Source organism: Monodelphis domestica, chromosome 8, assembly GCF_027887165.1.
Source record: "Monodelphis domestica isolate mMonDom1 chromosome 8, mMonDom1.pri, whole genome shotgun sequence".
In the NCBI taxonomy this organism is placed as follows: Eukaryota; Metazoa; Chordata; class Mammalia; order Didelphimorphia; family Didelphidae; genus Monodelphis; species Monodelphis domestica.
Genome location: NC_077234.1, coordinates 1,972,785 through 2,000,727, shown reverse-complemented (window position 1 = coordinate 2,000,727; position 27,943 = coordinate 1,972,785). Strand labels below are relative to the sequence as shown.

Here is a 27,943-nt window from a genome sequence, read left to right as displayed (position 1 = left end):
TCCTCAGCCCCTCCTCCCTGTGCCCCGCCCCTGCACCTGCCCGCCTCTGGCCCTCCCCCCAAGGAGGGGGGCTCGCGGGTTTCGGCCTCCCTCTAGGCCAGCGAGAAGGTCCGTAGATTCGGGCCTAGCGGGCCCCCCTCCCCGGCCTGGCCCCCTGCTCGCTCTGGTGGGAGGGGGCCCGGGCGAGCGGTTCTGGTCCCCACCCCCGCCTCTCCCCCGTCAGCTCCGCCCCCCTCCGCGGCCCCCTCCTGAAATTGAGGCGACGGAGCGGGCGCGCTAGACACTTCCCTACGCGAAGCCCAGCGCCGAGCCATGGAGAGCGCGACGGGAGAGAAGGTCGGGGCTGGGGCCGCTGAGGCGGAGCCCGGCTTCGAGGGCGTGGAGGCGGCCGGACTGTCCGAAGCGGTGCGCGCTCTGCGCGCGGACGTGGCGCGCTTGCAGCACGGCGTGGAGCGGCGGGTGGCCGAGGCGCTGGGGCTGGCGGGGCCCCTGGCGCGCGCCGTGGCCGAGCTGCAGAGCGAACACGAGCGACTTCGGTCCCACCTGGGGCGCCTGGCGCGCCACGTGGAGGCGCTGGAGCGCGCCGCCGGCCTGAGTGTGGACGGCGACGGCGGCGGCGGGTCCGAGCCGGCCTCCCCCAGCCCCCGGGGGCCCCCGCGCTTCGCCAGCCACGCGGTGTTCTCGCTGTCGGGCCGCGGCCAGGTGAGTGCCGGACGCATCCCGCTCCTGCGGGAGGGCTCCCTTCGGGCTTGCTGCGGACTCGGGCTGAGACGCCCTTCCTGACCTTTAGCCTCGATCGGCCGCCCCCCCCCCCCGCGCCGCCCTGCCTCAGTTTCCCTCGCTTGTTTTTCCAGGCTGGAGAGGGGACCGGGGATCGGGGCTGCTGGGGTCCTTGGAACCTTGGGCCCCCCGCGTGAGTGACAAGGACGGACGCGGGCAGCTGTCGGGAGGCCCGGTCTGCCAGGCGCGCTCGAGTGACAACGGGCGAGCGCAGGAGCCGGCTGCCCGGGATGGAAAAGAGAGCCCGGCTGCGGGAGGAGCCGGAGCCGGGGGCGGGGCGGGGCACCTGTCTCCCGACTTCCCGAGTTTCCTTCGCTCCGCCCAGTGGCCGACGGGAGGGGGGGGCTCTCTGGGGGCTGAGCGAACCCCAGCCGAAGCGAGACCGGGGACATCCCGGGGCCTGCGAGGCTGCTGGCCTGGGGGCGTCCTGGGGAGAAATGGCTGCCTTTGCCCTCCTCCACCCTTCGCCCGGCTCTCCCCAATGGCCAAGGCTCGGGGTCTCTTCGAAGCTGGCCGGTGTGCCCGGGGCAGCTGCCAGCCCCGACTCCGGTGGGATGGAACTTGGCTGCCGGCGGACTCTTTCCCGGCATCCTCTCTGGCCAGTGTGGCTGGGCACCGGGGCGGGGCGGGGCGGGAAGTGCGCCTGGAAGCCCAGCCCGGGCCCTGCTGAGCCGGGCTGCCCAGACTCGGCCTGCCCTTTGCTGTGCCTTGAGCCAGTCCACGGGCGCCCTCTAGCGGGACCTCCGCGTACCTCTGCTGCTGGGCACCTAACTGGGCACGGGGGGGGGGGGGGGTCTCGCCGGGGAGGGGCGGCCCCGCCTTGGGACTCCGGGCTCCTTCCCTTCCTTCCCCGGCTTCCTGGAACGCTGCCCCCTTGTGGTGGAAGCCGCCTCTGCCAGGATCTGCCCCCCAGGGCTTCCCTGGGACGGGGAGGGGCGCTTTTTGGACCAAGTGACCCACTTGGGAGAGGCCTGAGGGAGGGGCCCGTCTGGGCCCCCCCCCCGTCAGACAAATGGCTGCTTTCCAAAGCCCCGAGCCGAGGGACCCCAACCCCGCCAGAAGGGGAAGGGAGATGGGATCTCACAGGGTGCCTCCAGCCCTGGCTTCTCGGGGTGCCCAAGGTCTGGAAACTGCTTCAGTGGGCCGGTGTTCAGTGCTGGGGTAGCCCTCGACCTCCAGGATGAGTGCCAGGGGGAGTCAGGGTAGGCTACCTGGAGGAGGTGTCTTTGAGCTGGGCTTCACAGGGAGAGGAGCGGGAGGTGTTCGTTCCAGGCTGGGGCTGGAGCTGGCCGGACCCCAAGGAGACAGGGTGCAGGGGGAGCCTGGCTGGTTGCCCAAGTAGTTCTATCCACTGGGGAATCCCCTTCTGCCCACTCGGTCTTCTTCTTCCTGCTAGTCCAGCTGCTCCCAGTTTCCCGGCTGGGTTTGAAGAGGCAGAGTGCATAGCACTGACCCCCAAACCAGGAAGACCCGAGTTCGAGTCCTGCCTCTGACATTCCCTGGGAACTCATTTGTCTTTTCACTGGCCTAGGCACCTCTGAGGCTGCTGTGGCTTCCCAGACCACCTTGGGGTCCTTCTGACAGGATCTGCAGGATTCTAGGCAAAGAAGAGGTTTGGTCAGGCACCTTCTCTCCTGGGCCCAGACCCACTGTGGCCCCGGGTTCAGATGCTTGTTCTCCAAAGCCTTGCCAGTGGGGCACAGGCTGGGCTGGCCTTGAGGCGGCAGCAGCCCCGGATTCCCCAGGAACGGCCACTCCAAGGATGGAGGAGGGCTGGGGGAGTCGTCAGCCACGTTGCTCCCTGGAACCACGGCAGCCCCCTAAATCGGGAAAAACATCATGAAAAGACCCAGGCAGGTTCTCGGGGAGCATTGGCAAGTGCCCCGAGGACTGCCATCTCCTAGGGCTCTTTCTGGCTGTCTGGTGGCCGGTGTTGGAGGGTGGATGCCCCTCATCTGGGTGTGGCTGCTGTCCGTGGGCTCTGCTTTTTTCCCCTCAATCATTCCACATTTCCTTATCTCCGGGATCCATTCTAGCCCCATTGCACACCTCCATTTCGTGGACTCTCAGACAATTCTAGTTGCTCTTTGCAGCTGTCCTTGGTGACGATGCTCCCCAGGGGATGGCCAGGCTGATTCAGAGGACAGATTTCTCTGCGGGAAGGCCCCCAGCTTGTGAGCGTGCCACCTAGACCTTTCTGGTGAGCTGGGATCAGGTGGCCCTTCTGTCTTGGAGTGAGCGTTGCCCGGGAAAGTACGTCAGCGGGTTGCAAGCCATAAACGTACTCCGAGCTCAGCATGGTTCTCTTCGTTTTCTATTCCTTTCCTCTAAAGAAAGCGCTCATCTGCGTGCCGTTGAATGCCGTTCCCGATGATCCCCATTCTCAGAATAAAAATGGCGCCCACCCCTTCCATGTGCAGTGCGTTGCTATTGCCTTTTTTCTAGTGTGATGCCTTGTTCTTGGTGAAGCCATGCTGGCTCGCCATAACCACTGTGATCATCACGGGTCTCCCTTCCTGACTTGCTTCCTCTCCATCTATGGCTCCAGCCTGATCTTGCCAGCATTAGCCAGCCACAGACTCAACACACCATACCTTCAACTAGTCCCCTGCCAGGGGGGTGGGAGAGGGAGCTCCAGGCCTCCACTTGGGCAGCCTCTGAGCTCAGCGAGCTTAGCCACTCCCCCAAGAAACAGCCAAGAAATAAGGACCTCTCAGAGTTTGTGTTACGCTGGCAACATCCACCGAGCAGTCTTGGGGCCCACAGAAGGGCTGCTCATTGCCAGCATTATCTCATGTGACCTGCCACCAAGGGAACAGAGATGTTTGGGGTTTGTTTAGCAGTTTGATCTGGGACGCAGCTTGGTTACCTCTGGCCACTCTTTCTGGGGTGTGCAGGGCTGGAGCGAAGGTGCCCTGAGCCCCCGTTGGTGGAACATGTCTCTGGCGGTCCCTGGTGGGGGAGTCGCACCACACAGGCCACCCTCACCCCTTCTCACCCTTTGGAGACTGTGGGGCATTTTGGAGGTGCCCCTGCTTTGCTGTGGCCATCGTCGTCTCCCTGGATTCAGCTGTGGGCTGACAGGGGTGAGAAATTTGATCCTGGCAGGGACACAGTGGAGGAAGCAGAATGGTCAGAGGACAGCCACGAACACATACAGATAGGCTGGCTCAAAGGCCCACGAATAGTCATGGACCACCCACTGTACGTGTCATGTGGTTGGAAAAAAGGCCTGGGGACAAGGAGGGCGAGTCCCTGGTGGACCTTGTGATGTGGGGAGGTGGCTGCCTGGTTTTGCGGGTCATGCTCTGAACTGGTCTAGGCAGTCTGAGGAAGAGGATACTTGACCCCCACTGGCCTTGGGGAGGGGGGTGCCAAGGGCCATCTCTGTTTTACGGAGTTGAACTGGGGTAGCTGGTAAGCATTGGAGGTGGCATTCGAACCCACATCTCCTGACTGTGCATGTGGTTCAGTGATCACGCTTCTGAGATTTCACTGTTGCCAAGTAGTTAAAGAAACCACCTGCCTCTGGGACCCCTGAAGCCGGCCCCGCCCCAGCCCTCATCTCCTACCTGTGCAGAGAGAGCAGGGTCGCATTTCCCAACCCCGTCGTCCAGGGGCTCTCGGTCTTCTTAGGCAAGGGCTGGCCATGCCCACCCCCTGGAGCTTCCAGTCTCCTGTGCATCTTGTCATCCATTCCCTGGTCAGTCGTCCATCCGTCCAGCTCCGATGGGACGGTCGATGCAGAGACGTTGCCCCAGTCGGCTTCTCTGGGCATCGGTGCCACGCTGGGGCCACCGGGGGGCCGTCTTGGCGAGGTTATGCCTCTGTGTGGCTCCGTCCCGCCTTGGGTTGAGGGCAGCCCTGCCTTTGGCTGCATGTGGTGGGAGGTGCTGATCTAAGCCATTTTCTGCCACCTTCTTGGCTTGTCTGGGCTGTCCCACCGAGTGAATGTCAGAGTGGATGAAGCTGCCCTGCTACGACTCTGGGCCCCAGCTGGGCGCTAGTGGATGGAATCCTCGCGCGGGTCTCGACCGTCCCACCTCTTGGCCTTTGCTTTTCTGGGCAGCCCAAGCCAAGCCCCCCTTCTCCTCTGCGCCTCCTCAGTCCCCTGTCCGCAAAAACGGAGCGCCATTTGTCGCCCCGCCCGCCCCCGCGGGCAGCAGAGGGGCTCATGGACACGTGTTGCTTTGGGGTCTTTCCAGAGCCTGGAGCAGGAAGAAGGGGCTAATTCCGAGGCCAAGAGAGGCTCCAACTCCTCCATCCTGGAGAACGGGCATCAGAGGGCAGCAGGTGAGTGGGTGGTTGTTGCCTGGGGGGGACTTGCCCAGCCTGCCTCTTGTGCTGAGTGTGCCATGCCAAGGGTGGGCAGCAGTGAGCAGGCTGGAGATGATGCCATGCTGTGGGTGGGCATCGAGTGGGCATCCCCGAGGGCATTTATCCTGCAGAAGAACTGCCTTCAGGGTCGGTATGGAGGGGACCTACTTGCCCCATGCTGGGGAGCCCCAAGAAGCCAAGTGGGCTGTCCCAGAGGGCAATGGAAGAAGAGAGCTTCCCTCCTCGGGGGAGTGGCTGGGCCCCCGCCAGGTGGAGGAGGAGAGTCCCGGTCAGGTAACGGGGGGAAGGAATACCCTTGAGTGCTGCCCATAGGCTGGCAGCGCGCCCAGCTGTGCCCACTAAGGGGGGGAGGGCAACCCGCAGACATCACTAGTCAGAAAACACCTTCCTTGCTGCCTGCAGTGTCCCCAGGGAGGCCTGTAGGAACCAGGGAAGAGAGGTCAGTGTGTGGCGGCAGTCAAGGAGGGCTTCCTGGAGAAGGCGGGCCCTGACTTGGGTTGCTTTGGAGAGTAGGAGGCAAGCAAGGGGGCCTGGGGGATGTTGTGTGCCGGGGCGGGCACCGGGGCGGCCAATGCCAGGACCTCAGGAGAGAGCAGCCGAGGCGAAGGCCGGGCCGGAATTGGCCCGGGGGGGGGGGGGGCCAGAGAGCGCGTCTTGCTCGTCTTGTCCATCAGAGGGCCGGGAAGGGAGGGGAGCTGGCCAGCCGCTTCCTTTGGTGCCCCCCTTCTCTCCAGGGCCGGGCCGCTTGTCCCCCGACATCCCCGAGCCCCACCAGCCGGTCACCGCCGTCACCCGGGGCCCGGACAGGGCCAGCCCCGGCGAGGCCCCAGCCAGGACCTCCGGCCAGTCAGGTAGGGAGGAGGGCGGCGGAGGGCCCATCCCCCCAGGGCACCCGGCCGCCCCGTGCCCAGACCCTCCCGAGCTGTGTGCCCGGGCGCGTCGCCCAGCCTCCGTTTGCTCCTCTTTAGCGGCCCGTCGTGTCCCCCTCGCTTCAGTGGGGAGAAGGGCCGCGGGGTGCCGGGCCAGGCGGGAGCTCCCCGGAGTGGCTCGGTCAGCCTGCCTGGGCGCGGGGGCACCCCGAGGGGCGGCCGCTCTTGCCCTAACCTCGGGCCCTCGTCTGCTGCCCTTCAGAGAGGAGCCCGCAGCTCGCCGGCTTTGGGACGGCCCGCGTCTTCCTCAAGAGCCAGAGGTAGGGAAGCGGGCGGCGCCCGTGTCCCCCCGGGGGGCCGGGGCTGCGCCTGGCCAGGGCTCGGGGGGCCGGGGGGCCGCGGCCCGGCTGAGCCGCCCTCTCTCCAGCTCCCAGCAGGCCACGCCTCCCGGGTCTCCGTCCCCGCCGCCCGCCGGCAGCCATCGGCCCGGAGAACGTCGGAGGGAGCTGGTGAGGTCGCAGACGCTGCCCAGGACCTCGGGGGCCCAGGCCCGCCGAGCGCTCTTTGAGAAGTGGGAGCAGGACGCGGGCAGGTACGCCCGGCCGCCCCGGCAGTGCCAGCGGGGGTGGGGAGGCCGCAGGGGGCCTCCCGGGAGCCCCCGGGTCCCCTGAATCCCCTCCGCCCACGCTGAGCCCCCAGGGTCCCCCGCAGGACCGGTGGCTGGGATGCTGTGGCCCTTGGCTTCCCTCAGAAGGAGGGGGGGTGGAATGTGTGGGCCTGGGAGGAGAGCAGCCCCCCGCAGCCCCTGTGCCCCCCCATTCCCCCCGCAGCCCCCGTGCCCCCCCGCAGCCCCCTGCCCCCCCATTCCCCCCCACAGCCCCCCCGCAGCCCCCGCAGCCCCCGTGCCCCCCTGCAGCCCCCCACAGCCCCCCCGCAGCCCCCGTGCCCCCCACAGCCCCCCCGCAGCCCCCATGCCCCCCCATTCCCCCCACAGCCCCCCCCGCAGCCCCCTGCCCCCCCATTCCCCCCCACAGCCCCCGTGCCCCCCGCAGCCCCCGTGCCCCCCCGCAGCCCCCGCAGCCCCCGTGCCCCCCCATTCCCCCCCACAGCCCCCGTGCCCCCCCGCAGCCCCCTGCCCCCCGCCCCCCCATTCCCCCCCCATCCCCCCGCAGCCCCCCGTCTGCCTGTCTTCCAGGGGCCCAGGGGAGGGACGGGCCAAGCTCAAGCGCTCGCAGAGCTTCGGCGTGGCCAGTGCCAGCAGCATCAAGCAGATCCTCTTAGACTGGTGCCGCTCCAAGACCGCCGGCTACCAGGTGAGCCCCCGGGGGGGGGGTCCTGGCCGCCTGCCGGGCGCCGCCTCACCGCCCTCTCCCGCCCGCAGCACCTGGACCTGCACAACTTCTCGTCCAGCTGGAGCGACGGCCTGGCCTTCTGCGCCCTCGTGCACGCCTTCTTCCCGCAAGCCTTCGACTACGGCGCCCTCGACCCGCGCCACCGGAGGCACAACTTCGAGCTGGCCTTCACCACGGCCGAGTGAGTCGCGGGCGCCGGGGGGAGCCCCCGTGCCCGGCCCTTCCGCCCGGCACCGATCCTCAGGACGGCCCCGAAGGGAGGGGAGGCCCCGGGACAGAGGCCAAGGGCAGCCGCGGCCCTCACGCTCTGGGCAAGCAGGATCTTGGCAAGGCCCTGGGGGAGGCCGGTGGTGAGGCGGAACCTCCCAGCACGGGGGGCACACAGCCGGGGTAAAGGTCTGGAGGCTGGAGAGGAGGGCTCACTCCTGGGCGTCAAGTTTGGCCCGGGCCCAGCTGTTGGCGGGCTGCCATCCGGAGCCGCCTCAAACCGGCACCCACAGCTCCATCTCGCCTGGGCCTTCCAGCCGCAGACCAGCCTGGGGTGCCCTCCCCGAGGGCGTGACCCTACCTGCTGGGCGGGGCATCAGGCCCCTCCCAGCCTCCTGTTGTCTCCTCTGGGCGGTGGGGCAGCGAGCCCCCATGATGGAGCAGAGCACCATCTGCCCCCGAATTCAGGCCTTTTGTCCAGAGCCAAGTGTAGTAGGTCCCCATGGCTGCTGGGGCCAGCACTTCCCCAGAGCCCAGCACGCAGTAGGGCCAGTAATACACGAAGCACACAGTAGGGCCAGCACTTCCCCAGAGCCCAGCACGCAGTAGGGCCAGTAATACACAAAGCACGCAGTAGGGCCAGCACTTCCCTAGGGCCAGCCAGCACTGCACAAAGCACACAGTAGGGCCAGCACTTCCCCAGAGCCCAGCACGCAGTAGGGCCAGTAGTACACGAAGCACGCAGTAGGGCTAGCACTTCCCTAGGGCCAGCCAGCACTGCACAAAGCACGCAGTAGGGCCAGCACTTCCCCAGAGCCCAGCACGCAGTAGGGCCAGTAGTACACGAAGCACGCAGTAGGGCCAGCACTTCCCCAGAGCCCAGCACGCAGTAGGGCCAGTAATACACAAAGCACGCAGTAGGGCCAGCACTTCCCTAGGGCCAGCCAGCACTGCACAAAGCACACAGTAGGGCCAGCACTTCCCCAGAGCCCAGCACGCAGTAGGGCCAGTAGTACACGAAGCACACAGTAGGGCCAGCACTTCCCCAGAGTTCAGCACACAGTAGGTCCCCATGGCTGCTGGAGGCCCTGCTTAGGGTGCAGCAGTGGGTCCCCCTCAGGGTATGCTGACAGGGTGGTGACTTTGTGTATTCCAGGAAGCTGGCTCAGTGCGAGCGCCTCATCGAGGTGGACGACATGATGGCGATGGGCCGCAGGCCAGACCCCATGTGCGTCTTCACCTACGTGCAGTCCCTGTACAACCATCTGCGGCGCTTCGAGTGACGGAGCCCCTGGGGGGAGCCCGGGGCAGGAGAGGCCTTGATGCAGAGCGCTGTGGGGCGCGGACGGGCTCTCTGGTTTGTACATAAAAGATGCTCGTCCAGCCGGCCGGCTCCGTCTTTCTGTTCCACCTTCCTCTTCCTCCCGCCCTTGGCCACTCCCCTCCCCAGGCCGGGAGCCCCTCCAGGAAGCTTCGAGCCCCGGGGAGCCCGGCTTCTTCAGGGCCCCGGCTAGGGCTAACAGGAAAGATGGAGCGTTTAGGAGCGGCCTCGGGCTGAGCGCTCTACAGAGCTCCCACTGGAGCCTCACGACTCTGCTAGGAGGTGCTGTTAGGCCCCCATTTTACAGGTGAGGAAACTGAGGCAGGCAGCGGGGGAGCGACGTGCCCAGGGCCACAGCTAGTATGTAGAGGCTGGCCGGCAAGGGGAATGGGCCCCGCCGTGTCCCAAAGGACTCGGCCACCCGCCCTCCAGTCGCCCCGGCCGCTCCCTGGACCTCTCTGGGGGTGGGGGTGGCCGGGCTGCGGGCTCTCCCTCCGTGGTGTCGCCTGCCTGGGGGAAGTAGCGCTGCGAGGGACAGCCTAGCTGGGTCTTGTGCTCCAGGCCTGCTGGGGCCTTGGAGAGATTTCTGCTGGCCCCCCTTCTGGGTTCTGGGGGGGAGGTTCCCCGAGTTCAGTCACAGTTGCTCTGAGCCCCCAGCAGGCGCCCCTCCGAGGGCTTGGGGGGCTCGTTGGTCCTGTGGGGCCCCAGGCCTAGAGGGGAAGGCTCAGAGGGCTACCACGGGTCGGGGTGCAGCTTCCCGGGGCCCGACCCACTCCTTCTGTCGGCTGTGGAAGCCCTTGCTGCTGGGCATCGCGTGGGGCATGACGAGTGGGCATCTGGCCCGGACTGGGCAGCCCGGGGCAGAGGGGCACAAAGAAGCCTGGCTCCGGGCACCGTTGCGAGGCAGCCCCGTTTCCGGGAGCTGGGCACGGCCGGTCGGTCGACAACAAGCGCTCACCCAGGGTTCTCGGAGGCCCAGGCTCGGCTCCGGGCAGCCCGGCCTCGAGGGCCTTCCCGTGGCATCACCCGGATCTGAACCAGCGAATCCTCGCAGACCCCCAAGAGGCCAGAGCAGATGGAAGCAGCAGCCCTTTCCCTTCAGCTTGGGGATGGCAGTGCCAACGTGTCCCTGGTGCCGGGGGGCACTGCAGCCGGCCGCTGCCCTCGCCCAGCGCCCCCCCCTCTTGGGAGCCAATTGGCAGCCACCACCTCTCAGCTGCCTTCTGCCTGCTGGCACCCCCCCGGAACTGCCCAGCATTCCCTGCGTGCGGATGGGGGAGGCGCCTCCCCGAGGGCATCCTTCTGGGCAGCCCAGGAAGTGAGGAGGGCACTGGTGGGGGCAGAGCCTCAGCTGCCCCTCAGTGGCCTTCTGGGGGGACCCTGCTGGGCCACTAGCCCAGAGGGGGACGGGCCCAGCACGCGAGCCGACAGCCCCCCACCTGCTGGACACAGAAACGGGCCGGCGGGAGGCCTGCGATGACGTCTGGAGGGCGCCCATCAAAGGGGGGAGGGCTGGGTGCTGGCGGCCTGGCAGCAGCTGGGGCGGCTCCTCCACGCTGCAGAGGGCGGCGCTGCCCGGCACTGCCATCCGCTCACAGCCCCCGGGCGCAGGGACGGAGGAAGCCCCGGGGGGCCGGGGCAGCCACCGAGGCAGGCCCTGGGAGCCGTCCTGCCCTGTGCCAGGTGGGGGTCCCGCCCTCTCTGGGCCAGCCCCGGGAGGGGGAGGCTCCATGCCCGGACTCGGCACTAAGGTTGGCCAAAGGAAGCACAAAGTCACTCGAGGCTTTATTGAACCTTTCGGGAAGGGCGCCAGCTCGAACTCGGGAATCCGGAACCTCGCAAGCCAGACGAGGGCAGCCTGGGAAGGCCCGGCGCCTCCTGCCCGAGGGCCCGGGGGCTCTGCCCTGGCCAGTGGGCCGGCGAGCGGCTGCGGGCCGAGCGACGGGGCCAGGGAGATCCGAGCGCGGACTGCGTGACTGCGGGAGGTGGAGCTGTTGTAGGCGCCGCGTCCCTCCGGGCCCGCGCCCCGGCTCCGGCAGAGCAGGGAGGCCCGGACGCCGGAGCCCCTGCGGCCCACCCCAGGCCTGCCCGTGGCCGCCCCGCACGCTGCTCACCAGCCGGTCACCAGATGAGGTTCAGAAATTTGACGATTTCGTCATACAGGACAAAGACGACGGCCACGTCCAGGCAGACCCTGACCAGGCGCGGAAGGGTTCCCTTGTAAAATCTGCGCAAGAGGAGGTGGGGAAAGAGCCTCTCCCTCCCGACCCGAGGCAGGGAGACCCGAGTGCAAATCCTGCCTCGGGCACCAGCTGGCTGCCGCTGGCCCAGTTCCAGGGTCCTTGGGAGGATCACGTCAAGCACTTACAGGCTCCCTCCTTGCTCACACAGAGCTGCGCCCTGGCATCCTTAGGGGCTGCTGCCCGGCTCTGGGAGCTCCCTCCCCTGTGACCCACAGATGACAGAAGCGCCCGTGTGGAGGGACTGGCACTTGGCAGGAACGGGGAACATTTATCCAGACTTTACTGTGTGCCTGGCACCGTGCCATTTGCTCCCCCGTTATGAGCTCATTTGACCCTCCTAACAACCCCGGGAAGGAGGTGCTCAGTTTACAGCTGAGGAAGCTGAGATGGGCCAAGCTCTCAACCAGCTGGTGTCAGAGGCTGGATTTGAACTCAGGTCTCCCTGACTCCAAGGTCAGCATTCTATCCACTGTGTTCCCAGTTCCTCCTGAAACTCCCAACAGTGAGCAGGGGGCCAGGGAGAAGTAGTGGTCCACTCCACTCCCAGAAAGGGAGCCCCGGAACCCCAGCCTGGGCAGCAGGCTCAGGCCCTCTGGTGGTTCTCTGGGCATCTGGGCCTGAGGCAGCGGCAGAGAAGGCCAAGGCCCACTGCTGACTTTCAGAGATGAATTATTCAAGCAAAATATGTGGACAAGCCAAGACCTGGGCTCCTATGCCAGGGAAATCTCCCTGCGGGCTTGGAGGGGGCACAGAGCTACCTAAGGAAACGATTGTACAGGGAGTGCCAGGGAGTTCTCAGTCACTTACGCCTTGGTGCCCTCGTTTTTATAGACCTGGATGGCACAATCCAATGTGTTCTTATACTTGGAGGCTTCCAGGCTCTGAAACAAAAGACCAGTGAGGGGCCTGCCTTTTGTTTTCTCTCCCTATCTCAGGCAGTCACTAAACATTGACTAAGGACCTACTGTGTGCCAGGCGTTGTGCAGAATTCTGGGGGTACAATGAGAAAAAATGTCCTGCCCTCAAGCTGCTTACAATGTCATGGGGCAAGACAACACCCAATGGGGCAAAAAAGGTGAACATCGGTGTGGAGGGAAAGAAGGTGCCCCACACAGAGAGTCCGTCCGTCCGTCCGTCCATCCATCCATCCATCCATCCATCCATCCATCCATCCAGCTAACTAGCTCTGTCCATCTATCTGTCCATCCATCTATCTATATCTACATCTGTGGCTATGTCCATCCATCCATCCATCCATCTAGCTAACTAGCTCTGTCCATCTATCTGTGTATCCATCTATCTATATCTACATCTGTGGCTATGTCCATCCATCCATCCATCCATCCATCCATCCATCCATCCATCCATCTAGCTAACTAGCTCTGTCCATCTATCTGTGTATCCATCTATCTATATCTACATCTGTGGCTATGTCCATCCATCCATCCATCCATCCATCCATCCATCCATCCATCCATCTAGCTAACTAGCTCTGTCCATCTATCTGTCCATCCATCTATCTATATCTACATCTGTGGCTATGTCCATCCATCTATCTATATCTATATCTGTGGCTATGTCCATCCATCCATCCATCCATCCATCCAGCTAACTAGCTCTGTCCATCTATCTGTGTATCCATCTATCTATATGTACATCTGTGGCTATGTCCATCCATCCATCCATCCATCTAGCTAACTAGCTCTGTCCATCTATCTGTGTATCCATCTATCTATATCTACATCTGTGGCTATGTCCATCCATCCATCCATCCATCCATCCATCCATCCATCCATCTAGCTAACTAGCTCTGTCCATCTATCTGTCCATCCATCTATCTATATCTACATCTGTGGCTATGTCCATCCATCTATCTATATCTACATCTGTGGCTATGTCCATCCATCCATCCATCCATCCATCCATCCATCCATCCATCCATCCATCCATCTAGCTAACTAGCTCTGTCCATCTATCTGTCCATCCATCTATCTATATCTACATCTGTGGCTATGTCCATCCATCTATCTATATCTACATCTGTGGCTATGTCCGTCCATCCATCCATCCATCCATCTAGCTAACTAGCTTTGTCCATCTATCTGTGTATCCATCTATCTATATCTACATCTGTGGCTATGTCCATCCATCCATCCATCCATCCATCCATCCATCTAGCTAACTAGCTCTGTCCATCTATCTGTCCATCCATCTATCTATATCTACATCTGTGGCTATGTCCATCCATCCATCCATCCATCCATCTAGCTAACTAGCTCTGTCCATCTATCTGTCCATCCATCTATCTATATCTACATCTGTGGCTATGTCCATCCATCTATCTATATCTACATCTGTGGCTATGTCCATCCATCCATCCATCCAGCCATCCATCCATCTAGCTAACTAGCTCTGTCCATCTATCTGTCCATCCATCTATCTATATCTACATCTGTGGCTATGTCCATCCATCCAGCCATCCAGCCATTGTTCATCTCTGACCAGGTCCTTGTCCAGCCTAGAAGTGCAGTGACCCCGTGCCAGGGCGATCCCGTAGGACCCCTGGCCTGCTCCATTTCTCTAGGCCAGGGTCCAGGTCCTTTGATGGGCTGGTGGCCCTCCTGCTCCAGGGGGCTCCCTGCCTGTCTTGGGGCCAGACTGCATGCAGATGTCTGGTGAGCTTCAGCCCTGCTGCGGCTCCTCAGCTTCGCTAGGCTCCCCAAGGCCTGGCTGCCAGCCCCCCCGCCCCGCAGCCCTTGGGGGCTCTGGGCCCTGCCATGCAAGGCTGCCTTCAACAGCAGCAGCATCTGCCTTTGGGAGCTGCGGGAAGGGTTTTGAGGAATGAAGGGGGCCGGCCTGCCCAAGAACGAGGTTTTCCACCCAACGAGCTGTCTTGGGTTCGCCAGCTGGGGGGCATCCAGGCAGCGCACTGACAGCCCCGGCTGTGTTTTACCTGCATTCTCGTTTTCACCACGTCCACTGGGGTGTTGCCGAAGACACTGGCTGCTCCCGCGGCGATCCCAAAGAGAGCCGTGATGAAGGGGTTCATCTTTTTCTGCGGATTATCATCTAGTGGAGAAACCGGAGAGGGTGCGAATGCTGGCTAGCCCGCTGCCTGGCTGCCCCAGACAGGCTTTGGTTCGCTCCTCTGTCCTGCGGACTGACCCCTGAGCCCAGTTCCCGCAGGGATGCCTGCACCAAGGGACAGGCTGGGGGCCTTCTGCAAGAGCTGGCCCTGTCTGGCTCCGCTCTGACCAGGGGCCTCCTTAACTGGCCGCAGCTGCCGCGCCCCGCTGGGGGAAGGGCTCGCTCCGCCAGGCCAGCCTCCCTCTGGGTTCTGCCTCTGGCCTTGGCTTGGTGTCTTCCTGCTCCGGGACGTCTGGCGGGACAGAGCTGTGAGAGAACGTCTGGACTAGGAGCGTCGGGCGCGACTCTTCGGACCCTGCAGACCGTTCTTGGAGTGGTTGACTCGCTCGGGGTCACGCAGCCAGGAAGTGTCCGAGGCTTGATTTGAATTCGGGTCTTCCAGACTGACTCTGGGCTCGCCTCCTCCGAGGCATCCTTGGCGACCCGGCCTTGCGGGCGGCCTCACCTTGCTGCCCCTCCCAGGCGGGCCTCTTGGGTGGCCTGAAGCCAAGGCCTGGCCTAGGTGGCCAGCTGGGCCTCAGGGCTCACAGCCCCGGCCTTGACATCCACCTCACGCGCCCCCCACACTCCTTTCCCCTTCTTGGCAGAAAGAGCTTCAGGTCGCTGTGCCTCCGCCCCAGATCTCGGCTCCGGGCTTCTGGGCACGCAGGACTCGGTCCCGGTCGGCTTCCTCTTGAGAGAGGACGTGGCGAGCCAAGGGCAGGGGAGCCTGGCAGCGGGGCAAGCCTTGGCACCCAGCCCGACGGGGAGACCTTCCTCCTGAGGGCTTTGGAGGCGTTCGGGCCGGGTCGAGGTGACGGTGCCTGCGGGGTGGCCAGGCACTGCCTGGAGCTGCGATGAGGAGAGAGGTAAGGGCTGGATAAACTGACGTGGGAGTCCTTCTTCAGAGAACCGTTGAACCCGTGGTGCGCCAACTGGGGCCACGTTGGAACTGGGCTCTTCCCGATACGGGGCCCATCCAATGCCCCGGCGACGAAACACCTACTGTGCGCCAGGCACAGGCCTAAGTTCCAGAGAAAGGCAAAGGAGCGCCTGTGGTTCTAATGGGGGAGGCAGCCTGTCAGGCCGTGCATGATCCGGGGCTCAGAGAAGAGGCTGAGCGGAGCCTCTGGGCAGCCAAGGGGAGGGAGGGAAGCAGTTTGGGGCCAGGGCGGGTCATGAAGAGCTTCCAAGGTCCCACCGGGACCCCCTGGAGACGCCAAAGAGTGGGGGAGGGGCTGGGGGCACCCATGCCTCCGGAGGACGACTTGGCAGCCGGGGTGACCACCTGCCTGGTCCAGGGGTGGGGGAGGGCTCCCTGCCTGCCCCCCAGGTGCCCCCTTTCTGTCTTCAGGAAAGCACGGTGGGCATCTGGCTTATCTCAAGCCCGGCCCCAGCCGAGAGTGGCCCTCAAAGGGTCTTGGCCAGGGGGTGGGAGTGGACACGGGAGAAAAGGGGAGGCAGCCAGGCAGGGGGCCTGGGGATGCCGAGGGTTACCTAGGTACCAGTTGCGGAGGGAGGTCATAGTGAAGAACCGGATGGCCTGGTTGGATCCCTGCTTGATGATGGTGGCCGTGATGCCCTGGTAGATTCCCTGTAGGCCTGGGGGGAGGGGCCGCACGTGACTCCCGCTCCGCCTTTCCTTCCCCTCCCCCCAGGCGGGAGGGCAGCCACGAGTACCTTGCTCGCGCACAATCTCCCGGACGCCATGGAAGAACCCGCGGTACTTGGCCTTCCCCATCTTCTGATCGTGGATGAGTTTCACCTGGGCGCGACCAAAGGGAAGATGGGCTTCCGGCGGCCAGGCCTGCCTCCCTCCGCTGCCAGGGCTTCCGCGGGGCAGGGGGCCCAGAGAGCTGTGAGCTTGCCCTCAGAACCAGCCCCCCAGCGGCCACGGGCGGCCCCAGGCTCATGGGGCGCAGGGGCTGGGGACGTCTGTGGGCCCCGACAGCATCCTGGGCCGGCCGGAGCCGCGCCCGACCTCCCCCCGTCCTGCCGTGCCCCCGCCTCCTCAGTCCCCCAGGATCCCCGGCTGGATGGCCGGCCGGACCTTTATGGTTTCCAGCGGGCAGACGATGACCACAGCCTCCATGCCGCCGGCTCCGAGGCCGCACAGGAAGCTCCTCATGTTGCTCAGCTTGCCGTTGGCATCTCTGGCGTAATTGCTCAGGAACTGGAACGTGCCGAACCTGCAGAGAACACAGCGGCTGCTCACGCCCGGCCCGGCTGCGGAGAAGGACGGTCTGGCGGCGCCAGGTCCCCAGGGCTGCTCCGAGCGACTAGGCGAGGCCCAGCCCTGGCTCCGGCCTCCGGCAGACCCTGCTCGGTCTCTCATGGGGAAGCTGGGATGATGCGGAGGCCTCTCTGCAGCAGGGAGGGCTGCGGCCCCAGGAGCGAAGGGGGGACGTTCTAGGAGGTCTCCGCTGTGCCAGCAGCGGCCGGGAGTCACACTGAGCGCTGGCGTTACTCCGAGACTCGGGGACACATTTTCCCGCCTTTTCTCCTGTTTTCAGTCCCTTCCTGTCCCGGGGGGAATGCCGGGAATGGTGCGGCCCTTCACAGACACGTCCGCAGAGGTTCCGCTCGGCCTCTGCAGGCTTCCCTGAAAGCATCCTGTCCATCCGTCCGTCCGTCCGTCCGTGGCTCCTCATGGCGCAGTGGTACTTATTCCGTGACAACCATTTCCACGGCTCATTCCACGACAGGTGACGGGCAGCCCCTCGGGCGCCAATTCTTTGCTGCTACAAAAAGACCCACCCAAAGTGTTCTGGCCCAGGCAGGGCTTTGGGCCTCCTCTGGCCTCTCTGGGAGGCAGATCCAGCTTCAGGGCCCTTCGGGGCCCCTCCACCTTGCTCTCCAGAACGGCCGTGTCCGTCCGCAGGTCCACCTGGTCCTCCCACAACCCCTCAGCGTGGCTCCGGTCCTCTGTGGCCATGTTAGCCGGGCTCCCGGGTGCGAGTGGCTTCCTGGGGCGCTTCTCTGGTCCAAGCACTTCTTCCCCGGCTCTAGTTTCGATTTCTGCTGCTGAGAACTGTCTGCTGGACCACGGACCAACCTGTGCGCTCACACTTGGTCTCAGCTCTCTCGCTTGGAGAAACGAGGCTTTTGGCACACGTCGTTCCCCCAGTTTGTTCTTGGTTGCATTGCTTTTGTTTGTGCAAAAACACTTGTCCAGAACGTTCTCTGGGTCTTGTTGGAGCCCGAATTCTTCCCGTGTCCACAGGCCTCACCGGCAAACTTCTCCTTGGTCCCCCACTTTGCTCAGAGGATCCCCCTTGGTTGCTGGCTTAAGCAGCCATGGTGACTTTACCGTGGAGTACCGTGTTCTGGCTCGCCCTTTTCCATTTTCCCCAGCAGTTCTTGCCAGAGAGGGAGCCCTTCGGCCCCAAGTTTGTTTTCTGCGTGTTGATCGCCTCCCCTCTCTGCCGCTCTCAGCCAGTACGGGATGGGCTTAGCCATCACCGAGAGCTGCTACAGCTGGCCAGGCCTCCTGCCTTCCCTTTTTTCTGGGCATTTTCTTCTTCCAGGTGAATTTTGTTGTTATTCTCTCGAGTTCCATGAATTACTTTCTGGAGAGTTTGACTGGTCTGGCAAGGAATAGGGAAACAAATCCAGGAATCTCTACCGTGTTGGTTCAGCCTATCCATGGGCAACTAATGTCTTCCCCACTGTTTAGGCCCATCTTGATTTGTGGGAAAAGGGTCTTGCCATTGTGTTCAGCTAGCCGGGGCTACTCCACATTGGCTGTGGCCATTCCGAGTGGAATGTCCTTTTCCACCTTTTGCTCTTGGGCTTTACTGGCGTCTGAGGCTGAATGAGCAAGCGGGGAGCTGGGAAGGGAAGCTGGCCAGAGGCCAAGGCCCAGAGCCCCGCAGAAATCCCTCTCTTGCTCCAGCCGAGGCTCCTGGAGAGCTTTCTGCCCGTCATTCAGGAGACGCTTTAGATGGTGGGAGCATCTGTCCCCTCCAGCCCTCGGTCTGAGCCCCGAGAGCAGGCCTGGCGGGGCACCAGGCGCACGGTCCCTGCAGGACCAGGAGGGAGCAGCCCTCCAGGGCACTCACCTCACTGCCGACTTGGGCATGGCGCCATAGAGCAGGCTGCTGAGGCCCCGATAGAGGCCCAGGATGCCGTGCTCCTGGATGGTCAGCTTGACACAGTGACCTGGGAGACAGAAGGGACAAGAAGGGTCAGCAGGGGACCCGGGGAGGGCCCGGGCCAAGGGGCAGGGGGCGGGGGGCACAGAGGAGGGGCGGCTCTCTCACCCACAGTGGTGTACCGAGGATTCTTGGCCTTCTCCTCCAGCTGCATCTGAGTCTTGATGTACTCTGTGGGGAAGGTGACAAAGACCTCGATGCCTCCGGCGATGCCACCTGTGTGAGAGAGGGACAGAGACAGAGGGATGCTTGGGAGAGTCAGACAGATGGAGCAGAGACAGAGATGAAGAGAGAGACGGGAGGGGGGCACAGAAAAGGAGACAGAGAAGGGGGAGAGATGCCCAGAGAGACACAGAGACAGAGATGGGGGGAGATGCCCAGAGAGACACAGAGACAGAGATGGGGGGAGATGCCCAGAGAGACACAGAGACAGAGATGGGGGGAGATGCCCAGAGAGACACAGAGACAGAGATGGGGGGAGATGCCCAGAGAGACACAGAGACAGAGATGGGGGGAGATGCCCAGAGAGACACAGAGACAGACAGAGATGGGGGGAGATGCCCAGAGAGACACAGAGACAGACAGAGATGGGGGGAGATGCCCAGAGAGACACAGAGACAGACAGAGATGGGGGGAGATGCCCAGAGAGACACAGAGACAGAGATGGGGGGAGATGCCCAGAGAGACACAGAGACAGACAGAGATGGGGGGAGATGCCCAGAGAGACACAGAGACAGAGATGGGGGGAGATGCCCAGAGAGACACAGAGACAGACAGAGATGGGGGGAGATGCCCAGAGAGACACAGAGACAGACAGAGATGGGGGGAGATGCCCAGAGAGACACAGAGACAGAGAAGGGGGAGAGATGCCCAGAGAGACACAGAGACAGAGAAGGGGGAGAGATGCCCAGAGAGACACAGAGACAGAGATGGGGGGAGATGCCCAGAGAGAGACACAGAGACAGACAGAGATGGGGGGAGATGCCCAGAGAGACACAGAGACAGAGATGGGGGGAGATGCCCAGAGAGACACAGAGACAGAGATGGGGGGAGATGGGGAGAGACAGAGAGACAGAGATGGGGGGAGATGCCCAGAGAGACAGAGATGGGGGGAGATGGGGAGAGACAAAGGGGGAGCCAGGGATGGAGAGAAAGATGGGTGGGGGGAGATACAGAAAGAGAGATACAGATGGAGAGGCTCCATCCCTGGCTCCCCCGAGGCCCCCATAGAGCCCTTTTCGTGGGAACCGAGGACTGGACACAGGGCAGATGCTGCTGGGTGGGAGGAGATGACTTCTGGAGAAGGCGGGGCAATCAGGACGGTGACCAGGGCCAGACCCGCCAGACACACACTCGGCCACATCAGGGCACCAGATCCACTCCCCCGAGCTCTCCCCCCTTTTCCAACCCATTCTTGGGCCAAAGGGGTGACTCCCAGGGCAGGGGAGGGTCCGGGAGCCCCCTCCACCACATCGGGGAGCCCTGTTGGGGGCTGAAGTTCTACTGCCGGGATGCGACCAAGGGAGTCTGGGAGGGGCACAGGCCTCCAGGAGGCGCTTCAGGTGCTCACTGACTTGGGGCACAGCCCGGGCAAAGGCCCCGAGACGGCACATGAAGATGGCGAGGTGGGGATGGGGGAAACCTGATATGGGGGAGGGCAAGATCCGGAGGGAGGGGGCCAGGTTGAGGCAGGGAGGGCTCCCCACAGGACAGACTAAGGAGGAAGGGCCGGGGGGCCGGACCCCCATATTAGGAGGAACAGCCGTGACCTCCACGTGAGCCGGGCAGCCATGGCCCCTCCCCCCGTAACGCCCCTCCGCCACCACGCCCCACTACCGGCCACGATCGCCTTCCCGGTGTGGATGTGTTTGGTGCTCTGGAGCTTCGAGGCAGCGGCCAGGCCTAAGCTGAGGCCTCGCTGCGGGAACCCGGGGCCGAGGCCCTCCTCAACCTGCTGCCTCATCCTAGCCAAAGGGTCCCAACTGCGTGCGCCGTAGCCCTGAGCTTCCTCGAGCCCTCCCCCGGCTCCGCCCCCCGGCCCCACGTGGCCCCACCCCTAGCCTAGGGCTCGCCGTGACATGCCCCCTCATCGATCCCGCCCATCTTCAGCACTGGGCCTCTCTGCGGAGGAGGCGCGAGGGCGCGGCCGGTCCCCCCTCCCCTCCCGCCTCGACCCTCCTAGTCCGGGTTGAGAGGCCTCGGGGCACAGGGAGGTCCGTAAACTGAGGCCCCCACAGGCTGCGTTTCTGCCTCTGCCCGGCTTCGCGCGAGAGGCGCGCTCCGAGACTGGAACGAGACCCGGTTGCCAGGGAGACGCGTTCCCGGCTACCATGGCGACCAGAGTGTTTGCGGCCGGGGTGGCAGACGCCGGGGCAGCTCCGGACAGTGCGCTCCTCAGCGCGCCTGGGTAAGGCCCGAGGGGCCTGTGAGGAGGGGCTGCGGCGCCCAGAGAGCTCCTTCCCCCTCCCTCCTGTGCCCGGGGTGTGGGAAAAGGCGGAAGCCGGAGCAGGGCCCGGTGGGGAGCCCGCGGGCGGCCCCGCTCTCCGGGCAGCACCATTTCTTCTCTCTTGCGTGCCAGATTGTGCTCCTCTTCGCCGGGACGCCGGGCGCCACTGGCTGCCGTGATTTGGGGTCTAGCGAGCTGCCTTGCGGCCAGGTCAGGGCGCGGAGGGGGCGGGAGGGGCGTCCCAGGCTGCACCGCGCCTCCTGGGGGCTGGCTGCCGTCACTGGGCGGCCCCTGTAGTCTTCCGAGCTTCTCCCGACTCCTGGCAGCCGAAGCCCCTGCTGCGCCGGCCCCCCTCCCTCTGGGATCGCCCTTTCCCCTTTGCCCTGGCGGCCAGGCCATTTCTCCCGAACCCCGCCGGGCCGCAGCCCTCTGCTCCAGACCCTCCATGGGCTGGGCCTTCTGGCAGCCCCCCCCCCCAGCCGGACGTGGGAAAGTGCAATGTCTGCCGCCCCAGACTAGCAGGGCAGTGGGCTCCGAGAGTGTTCCAGAAGGGGCCCGCAAGCCCCCCAGGAAGCAGGCCATTTCCCATGGAGGGAATCAGAGAGGGCTTCATGGTGGAGGTAGCTTTTCGCTAGGTAGGCCTTGAAGGATGGGTCGGGGAGAGACTTAGGACTGTCCCAAGCAAAGGCGGGAGGGTTCGTGGAGGAGGTGAGGAGGGTGTGTGTGGTTGGAGGCCGGGCGAGGCCGTAAAGGACCCCAAAGGCTCGAGGAAGAGGGAGCGGAGCGGCCCCTGATGGCGGAAGCTTCTTCCCTCCAGGCCCCTGGAGAGCCGCCATGGCCAAACTGCTCCAGACGGCTCCCAAGTTCCTGGGCCCAGAGTGGCACATCTCCAACAAGAACCAGTACAACAGCGCCGAAGCTCAGCGCTCCAGGTCCGAGCGGCTGGTGGCCGAGAGCCAGCGGCTGGTGGACGAAATCGAGAAGAGCACCCAGAGGACGCAGAGCGACGTCAACAAGAAGATCGGTGAGGCCGGGGGCTGCCTGGGGGGCGTCCCAGGCAGGGGGCCCAGCTGGACACGAGCGCCGTGTTGGAGTCGCAATTTCGGCTCCGTGGAGGTCTTTGGCCCCCCGAAGCCCCCATTAATCTGCTGGTTTGTTCATGGCCAACGACAGAATCCAAGCACTCGGGGGTGGCCTGCGGGCCTTGGGGGGCCCAGACGAAAGCCCTTCCAGGCTGGGGGCAGGCTGCCGCCGGGCACTGACACACAGAAGCACCCAGGAGGGGCGGCTCTGAGGGACTCCTCAGGGAGGAGAGCCTGCAGTCCGGACAGCGCTGAGGCTCGGGAAAGGGAGACAATCAGGGAAGGAAGGCTCCCTGGAGGAGGTGGCATTGGGAAGGGGAGGGAGGGCATGGAGCGGCATGGGGGGCATTGGCATTGCTGGCACATAGGGCACAGGCGGGAGACTGAGGCAGGAAGGGCAGAGCTAGCCTGGGCGATAAGACTCAGAGGCCAGATTTTCCTGCTGGGTGGTGACAAGACTCAGGCAAAGAGGTTCCTTGGAAAGGTGGTCCTTGTGGTGCTGGTGGGCAGAATGCCCCAGGGGCCCCGAGAAGGGCCTCACCCATTGGGTGCACCTTGGGGAGAAGGGCTGAGGCTTGTTCCAGCTGGCCCGGGGGGGGGGGTAAACTGGGACGGGACATCGTAAGAGAAGGCCGAGAGAGGCTGGGCCAGGCCACACTTTGGCCCAAAGTGGAAGGGGCCGCTCAGGGCAGCCAGGTGGCCTCCCATGGGGCATCTTGTCTCCTGCCTGGGAGCACAGAGACCCTGATTCGGAGGGGCATCCCCGGGAGGTGTAGACACAGACACTGGGGTTACCCTCGCCTGGGATTTCCCGTCGAGGTGGAGGGTCTGGCAGGCCAGCGGCCAGGAAGGCTGAAGACAGACACGAGGACCCATCATTACCGAGCCCGGGTTCGAGAAGGCACGGCTGGTCTGACATATTGGTTGGGACAAATAAGGGCGACGAGGGAGCCTCTGAGGGTTGAGGCCCAAAGCCTGCTGGCACAGGAGAGGCCTTTTCCTTCTGAGACGCCGGGCAGGCAGCCCAGCAGGGCTCCGACGGAAGTCACTGACTGCACAACCTTCCGCGTGTGTCCTGCAGAGCAAAGACTTGACGAAATAAAGTTCTGGAAGAAGGAATTAGATGACAAACTGGACCAGCTTCTAAAGGAGACCGAAGCGCTGTTCACCTTTAAGACGAGGCTGGAGAAGGCCATCGAGAAATACCAGGAGCCCCTGTACATTATCCACAAGTGTATCGAGTATCGGTGGGTGACAGAAGCGGGAGGGAGGGGAGGAGAGAGAGAGAGAGAGAGAGAGAGAGAGGGAGAGAGAGAGAGACAGAGAGAGAGAGGGAGAGACAGAGAGAGAGGGGGGGAGAGAGAGAGACAGAGAGAGAGAGAGACAGAGGGAGGGAGAGAGAGAGAGGGAGAGAGAGAGACAGAGAGACAGAGAGACAGACAGAGAGACAGAGGGGGGGGAGAGAGAGAGACAGAGAGAGAGAGAGAGAGAGAGAGAGAGAGAGAGAGAGAGAGAGAGAGAGAGAGAGAGAGAGAGAGAGACAGGGAGGGGGGAGAGAGAGAGACAGAGACAGAGACACAGAGAGGGAGAGAGGGAGAGACAGAGAGAGGGAAAGAGGGAGAGAGACAGACAGAGAGGGAGGGAGAGAGAGAGACAGAGACAGAGAGAGACAGAGACAGAGACACAGAGAGGGAGAGAGGGAGAGACAGAGAGAGGGAAAGAGGGAGAGAGAGAGGGAGAGAGGGAGAGAGAGGGAGACAGAGAGAGAGACGGAGAGACAGAGAGACAGAGAGACAGAGAGAGAGACGGAGAGAGACAGAGAGAGAGAGAGAGGGAGGGAGAGAGAGACAGAGACAGAGAGTGCAGAGGTGCCCCCATAATGGGACTTCCCCAAGCTTTTCTCTTCCAGGGTTGGGAGGGGCTTGCCGGGAAGGAAGGGGGTCTTGGCTCAGCTTCATGGAGCCCAGGGCCTTCTCCCTTTCTCCACGCAGTCCTGCCTGCCCTCCTGGAGCCCAGGTGCTCACAGGGAAGCCACTGGCTGCCCCTCCCTTTTCTTGGTCAGGGACAAGCGTTTTGGCATCGACCTGGTGCAAGACGAGGTGGAGCGGGAGCTGTACAAGGAGTCCGAGGTCTTGCAGGGGGTCCTGGCCCTGCTCCAGCGCACCCTGGAAGAGACTGGGGAGCAGCTCAGGTATGGAGGGAGGAGGGCGGCCTGCCCTGCCACTGCTCAGATCCCCTTTGGCCCGGGCAGGCAGGACCCCAGTGCAAGTCCCAGCTTGGAGGCTTCCTGGCTCTGTGGCCTCTCCTCCTTTGGGAATGTCTGGGAAGCTCCCTCTCCCCGGCTGGTGTTCTGGGGCCCCTTCGAGGAGGGCAGCAGGGGCTCGACCCCCTTTGGAGGGGCCCCCAAAGCCAGACCTGTGTGTGAGATTCCGGCCTCGTCCAGGCTGAACCGAGCCTCCAGGTACAACCTGGAGAAGGACCTGGAGGACAAATGCGTGGCTCTGACCATCGAGGACTTCTGCTCGACACTCACCAACAACAACCCTGACATCTGTTATGCCAACAACCCTGTCCGGATTGAGCCCAAGTACGCGGGCGGGCGGGTGGGAGGAGGGCCTGGCCCACTCTGGCCCAGCTGGTCTGGCAGGGATGCCCGGAGGCGAGCCCAGGCTTCTCTGAGCGCAAGCTCTCCAGCCAGTGTCTCCAGGGGAGCAGGCAATGGAGGCCGGGGCTGCGCTGGCTCGCCTTACCAGGTCTCCTTTCCTCCTGCTCTGGCTGGTGTAGAGCCAGCTGCTTCGGGGCAGGGTCTGCCCTGGCCCTGGGGCCCTTTGTGGACGTGGAGGCAGGAGGGCTGCAGGAAGTGGGGGAACACCTGCACATGGGCCCAGTGGGATGGCAGGGTGAGAGGGCAGCTGTGGCCCAGCGTGGGACAAACTTGGGGTCTGAGTGGCCCCCCATGAGAAAGAGGCCTCTGCCGGTCCCTCTCGGGGGCCATGGTGGGGGTCTTTGTGGTGGTGGGGGCTGCCGGGCCAGTGGCTGATGCAGGCCACGTGCCAAGGGGAGGCTCCAGGGAGCAGCCTCTGGAGGGCCCTGCCGTGGCCTCTCTTCCAGCTCAGTGAGTGTGGACGACTGGCTGGAGTTCTCCAACATGAACGTGGAGAAGGCCGACCAGCAGAGGAACAACTCGCTGGCGCTGGAGGCCTTGATCGACAGGATCCTGTCTCAGACGGCCAACGACTTGCGCAAGCAGTTCGAGGCGGTGAATCAGGCCTTCCAAACCCAGATCAAGGAAACCAAAGAGGCCAAGGAGAAGCTGACCACTCACCTCACCAAGGTATCGGGCAGGGGCGGGGCCACGGTCCTCCCGGCGGCCTCATTGGCTCAGAGAAGGGAGGGGGAGGGGGCGGGGTCTCCCTGCTGGAGACCGCGGACTGTGGATGATGGGCGGCTCCTGGGGGGCCACGAGGGAGGGGCGGAGGGAGGCGGAGGCCGCGGGCAGGAGTCACTCCCCCTAGTGCTTCGGCTCAGATCATGGAGGAGATCGCGGCCCAGGAGAAGAACGTGCGAACCTTGAGCAAGGCCATCCAAGACAAAGAGGGGCCGGCCAAAGTGGCCCACACGCGCCTGGAGTCCAGGCGGCACCGGCCCAACGTGGAGCTGTGCCGGGACAGCGTGCAGTACCGGCTCATCCGGGAGGTTCAGGAGATCACCTGCAACGTGGGCAGGTGAGGGGCGGGCCGGGGCGGGCCGGGGTCCTGCGAGGGGCCGGGCCTCCCCGCCCATCGCTCGGTCCCTCCTCAGGCTGAAGGACACGCTCGCTCAAGCGGAGATCGAGCTGAAGGGGCTCTACCGGAGGCAGCTCTCCCTGCAGGAGGAGATCCAGGTGAAGGAGAACTCGCTGTACATCGACGAGGTTCTCTGCATGCAGATGAGAAAGTCTATTCAGTACTACGATTTCTGAGGCCGGAGGCCAGCCGGGAGGAGGCGGCCCGCTAGGATAATGATAGATTTCAGATGTTTATTAAACCAAGTCATAAAGCTGCCAGTCCATGCCTTGAGCCGGCCCGGGGCGGGGAACTGCTGACCCGGGAGAGCCGCCTTCGGGCTCGAACCCCGGGACCCGGGAATTCTGGGACCGCTGTGGGAGAGCCACCGGCTCCGGCCACCTGAGTCGCGGGACGGGCCGGAGGGTGGGGAGGGGCCGCCCGTCTGGGCCCTATCCAAGGAGGCGGCAGGTCGGGGCTGCTAAGCGGCGCCCCCCTCTCCCCCGAGGCCGAAGGGAGCGGCCCTTTGGCTCTGGAGCCGGGATTCCTGTGGCGGACCCCCAGGGAGAGGCAGGCGGGGGATGGCCTCGAAGAAAGGGAGGGACGGGCGGGGGCGGGGGCGCGGGAGGAGCCCAGCCTTGATCCCGCCCTGGTGGCAGCTCCCCCCGCGAGCACTTCTCAGTCGAACCCGGCCCGCCCCGGGAGCTCCTCTGCTAGTGTAGAAATGGCCCCGGGAGTCCTAAGCGGGGCACCGCCTTGGCTGCAGGGAGGCCGAGGCCCATCCCGGAGAGCTCCCGGCTGTGCCAGCGATGCCGGGCGGGGCAGCTTCGGAAACCCCGGGAGGACGGCGGGCGCAGCGGCCCCCTGAGAAAGGCGGAAAGGCTCGGCTGGAAAATGCCGCTTCAGCCTGTCCGTGGCGCGCAGGGCTGCCGGCCCTCCCATAGGAGCGGACTGCGTTCGGCCCAGCTTGGCCAGGCTGGGCCCTGAGCACGCTGTTTCCCGTTGCGGCCCTGCCGGGGGCAGAAGATAGCCCGAAGGCCGTTGCCGTTTGGCTCCCGCGATCACTGCTTTCTTCTGCAGTGCTCGGCTGGAAGGGCTTGCTGATGGCACCCAACGTGTGGATCGGGCACCCCAGGGTGCTGCCCGCAATCCCAGCGAAGATCTAAGGGGTCCTCTGCGGGGTCTCCAGACCAGGCTCCTGAAGCGCGGGGAGTGCACTGAGTGGGGGATGAGGAGGATCCAGCTGGAGGCCCGCCGGGCCCACATCGTGGGTCTACCGAAGAGGTCAAGGGGATCCGGCCCGCCCGCCAGCCAGCCACGCCGGAGCTCCGGGCGGCGGTCCGGAGGAACCGTCAGTCTCCGGAAGGTTCGCGCTCAGGCAGCAGAAGCTGCGGCCGTCTCTGCTTGCCCTTCCAGTGGGGTGGAGACGGGGAGCCGCTCACGAGCTCCCAGCGCCGGCCTCGCGGGCCCTTCCGGCTCGGGCAGCCGCCACATCAGGCCGGCCTGGACAAAGCTGGAGCCCGGGAGGGCGAGCAGAAGCGGGCTTGCTGGGGGAGGACGTGCTGAGGCGGCGTCGAGCGGGAGGGAGCCGGACAGGCTCGGCCTCCCCCGCATTGCCGCTGCGGCAGCTTCCTGAGCGCCTGAAAGCGAGGCCTCCCGGGGGCCCGGACTCTGCAGCACCCGCCCAGGGACGGCCCGGGGGGCCTCGGCGGTGCGAGCCCCCACCGGCTTCGAGAGCCGAAACACCGGGCCGGCTCCAGAGCGAGCGCTTCTGAGCCCGTCCCGCTCCGGGTCTCTCCTGTCTGTCCCCGTCGTGGCACGGACCAGCCGGGCTCCCTCTCCGGGCCTTTCGGTCGCAGGACAGCCGGCCTCTGGCTGCCCACCGGCCCGCAGCGATTGCTGAGGAGTCCGAACAGGGTACTTGGCAAGGGGGGCAGCACGTCGGCGCGTCTCTGGGGAAATCCGGGTTCGGTTTGGGCTACTTTCCCCGCTTCCGGCCCCAGCGCCCACCCCGACCGCTTTCCCGCTAGTGCCATTCGCCCCGGGGGCTCGCCTGCTGGCCCTCCGCTTCTTTAAGCTACACCAAGAGTCCCTCTCCCGAGACTCCCACGTGGACAGACGCGGACGGGGGGGGGGTACACCGAGGCTCCCCTTCCTGCCCTTCCCGGCACCTCCTGGCTCCCGGCCCCGGAACTAGGCCAACCCCATCCCCAGGTGCGCCTCAGCCTGGGCTCCATCCCACCACCCTCCACTTCCTCTTC

The 27,943-nt window shown here is 64.5% G+C and overlaps 3 protein-coding genes across 7 annotated transcripts; 2 read left to right on the top strand and 1 right to left on the bottom strand.

The window, feature by feature from the left end:
• The first annotated feature begins 63 nt into the window (after nt 1–63).
• SMTNL2 (smoothelin like 2) lies at nt 64–8,929 on the top strand. 2 transcript variants are annotated; one of them, XM_056806938.1, is made up of 8 exons: nt 64–702; nt 4,986–5,073; nt 5,853–5,969; nt 6,250–6,307; nt 6,415–6,579; nt 7,183–7,300; nt 7,369–7,520; nt 8,703–8,929. In XM_056806938.1, the coding sequence occupies exons 1-8, from the start codon at nt 313–315 to the stop codon at nt 8,827–8,829; spliced, it is 1,215 nt and encodes a 404-aa protein (XP_056662916.1). In that variant the 5' UTR covers nt 64–312; the 3' UTR covers nt 8,830–8,929. The 2 variants fall into 2 exon arrangements, with proteins under 2 accessions (XP_056662916.1, XP_056662917.1); XM_056806939.1 differs by lacking the exon at nt 64–702 and adding an exon at nt 3,448–3,866.
• A 1,710-nt stretch (nt 8,930–10,639) lies between these two features.
• On the bottom strand, nt 10,640–20,562 carry LOC130455769 (tricarboxylate transport protein, mitochondrial-like). Of its 2 annotated transcripts, none has more exons than XM_056806946.1 (10): nt 20,227–20,562; nt 18,499–18,606; nt 18,298–18,397; nt 16,287–16,425; nt 15,917–16,001; nt 15,734–15,838; nt 14,064–14,179; nt 11,918–11,991; nt 10,982–11,094; nt 10,640–10,843 (listed from the first exon to the last, which is right to left on the bottom strand). In XM_056806946.1, exons 1-9 carry the CDS (start codon nt 20,351–20,353, stop codon nt 10,989–10,991), a joined length of 960 nt encoding a protein of 319 aa, XP_056662924.1. In that variant the 5' UTR covers nt 20,354–20,562; the 3' UTR covers nt 10,640–10,843; nt 10,982–10,988. The 2 variants fall into 2 exon arrangements, with proteins under 2 accessions (XP_056662924.1, XP_056662925.1); XM_056806947.1 differs by having other exon boundaries at nt 10,982–11,061.
• A 106-nt stretch (nt 20,563–20,668) lies between these two features.
• TEKT1 (tektin 1) lies at nt 20,669–25,956 on the top strand. 3 transcript variants are annotated; one of them, XM_056806940.1, is made up of 9 exons: nt 20,669–20,797; nt 20,969–21,046; nt 21,654–21,860; nt 23,000–23,165; nt 23,981–24,109; nt 24,362–24,505; nt 25,030–25,252; nt 25,447–25,643; nt 25,720–25,956. In XM_056806940.1, the coding sequence occupies exons 3-9, from the start codon at nt 21,671–21,673 to the stop codon at nt 25,877–25,879; spliced, it is 1,209 nt and encodes a 402-aa protein (XP_056662918.1). In that variant the 5' UTR covers nt 20,669–20,797; nt 20,969–21,046; nt 21,654–21,670; the 3' UTR covers nt 25,880–25,956. The 3 variants fall into 3 exon arrangements, with proteins under 3 accessions (XP_056662918.1, XP_056662920.1, XP_056662919.1); XM_056806942.1 differs by lacking the exon at nt 20,969–21,046 and having other exon boundaries at nt 20,673–20,797; XM_056806941.1 differs by lacking the exon at nt 20,669–20,797 and having other exon boundaries at nt 20,816–21,046.
• The last annotated feature ends 1,987 nt before the right edge of the window (nt 25,957–27,943 follow it).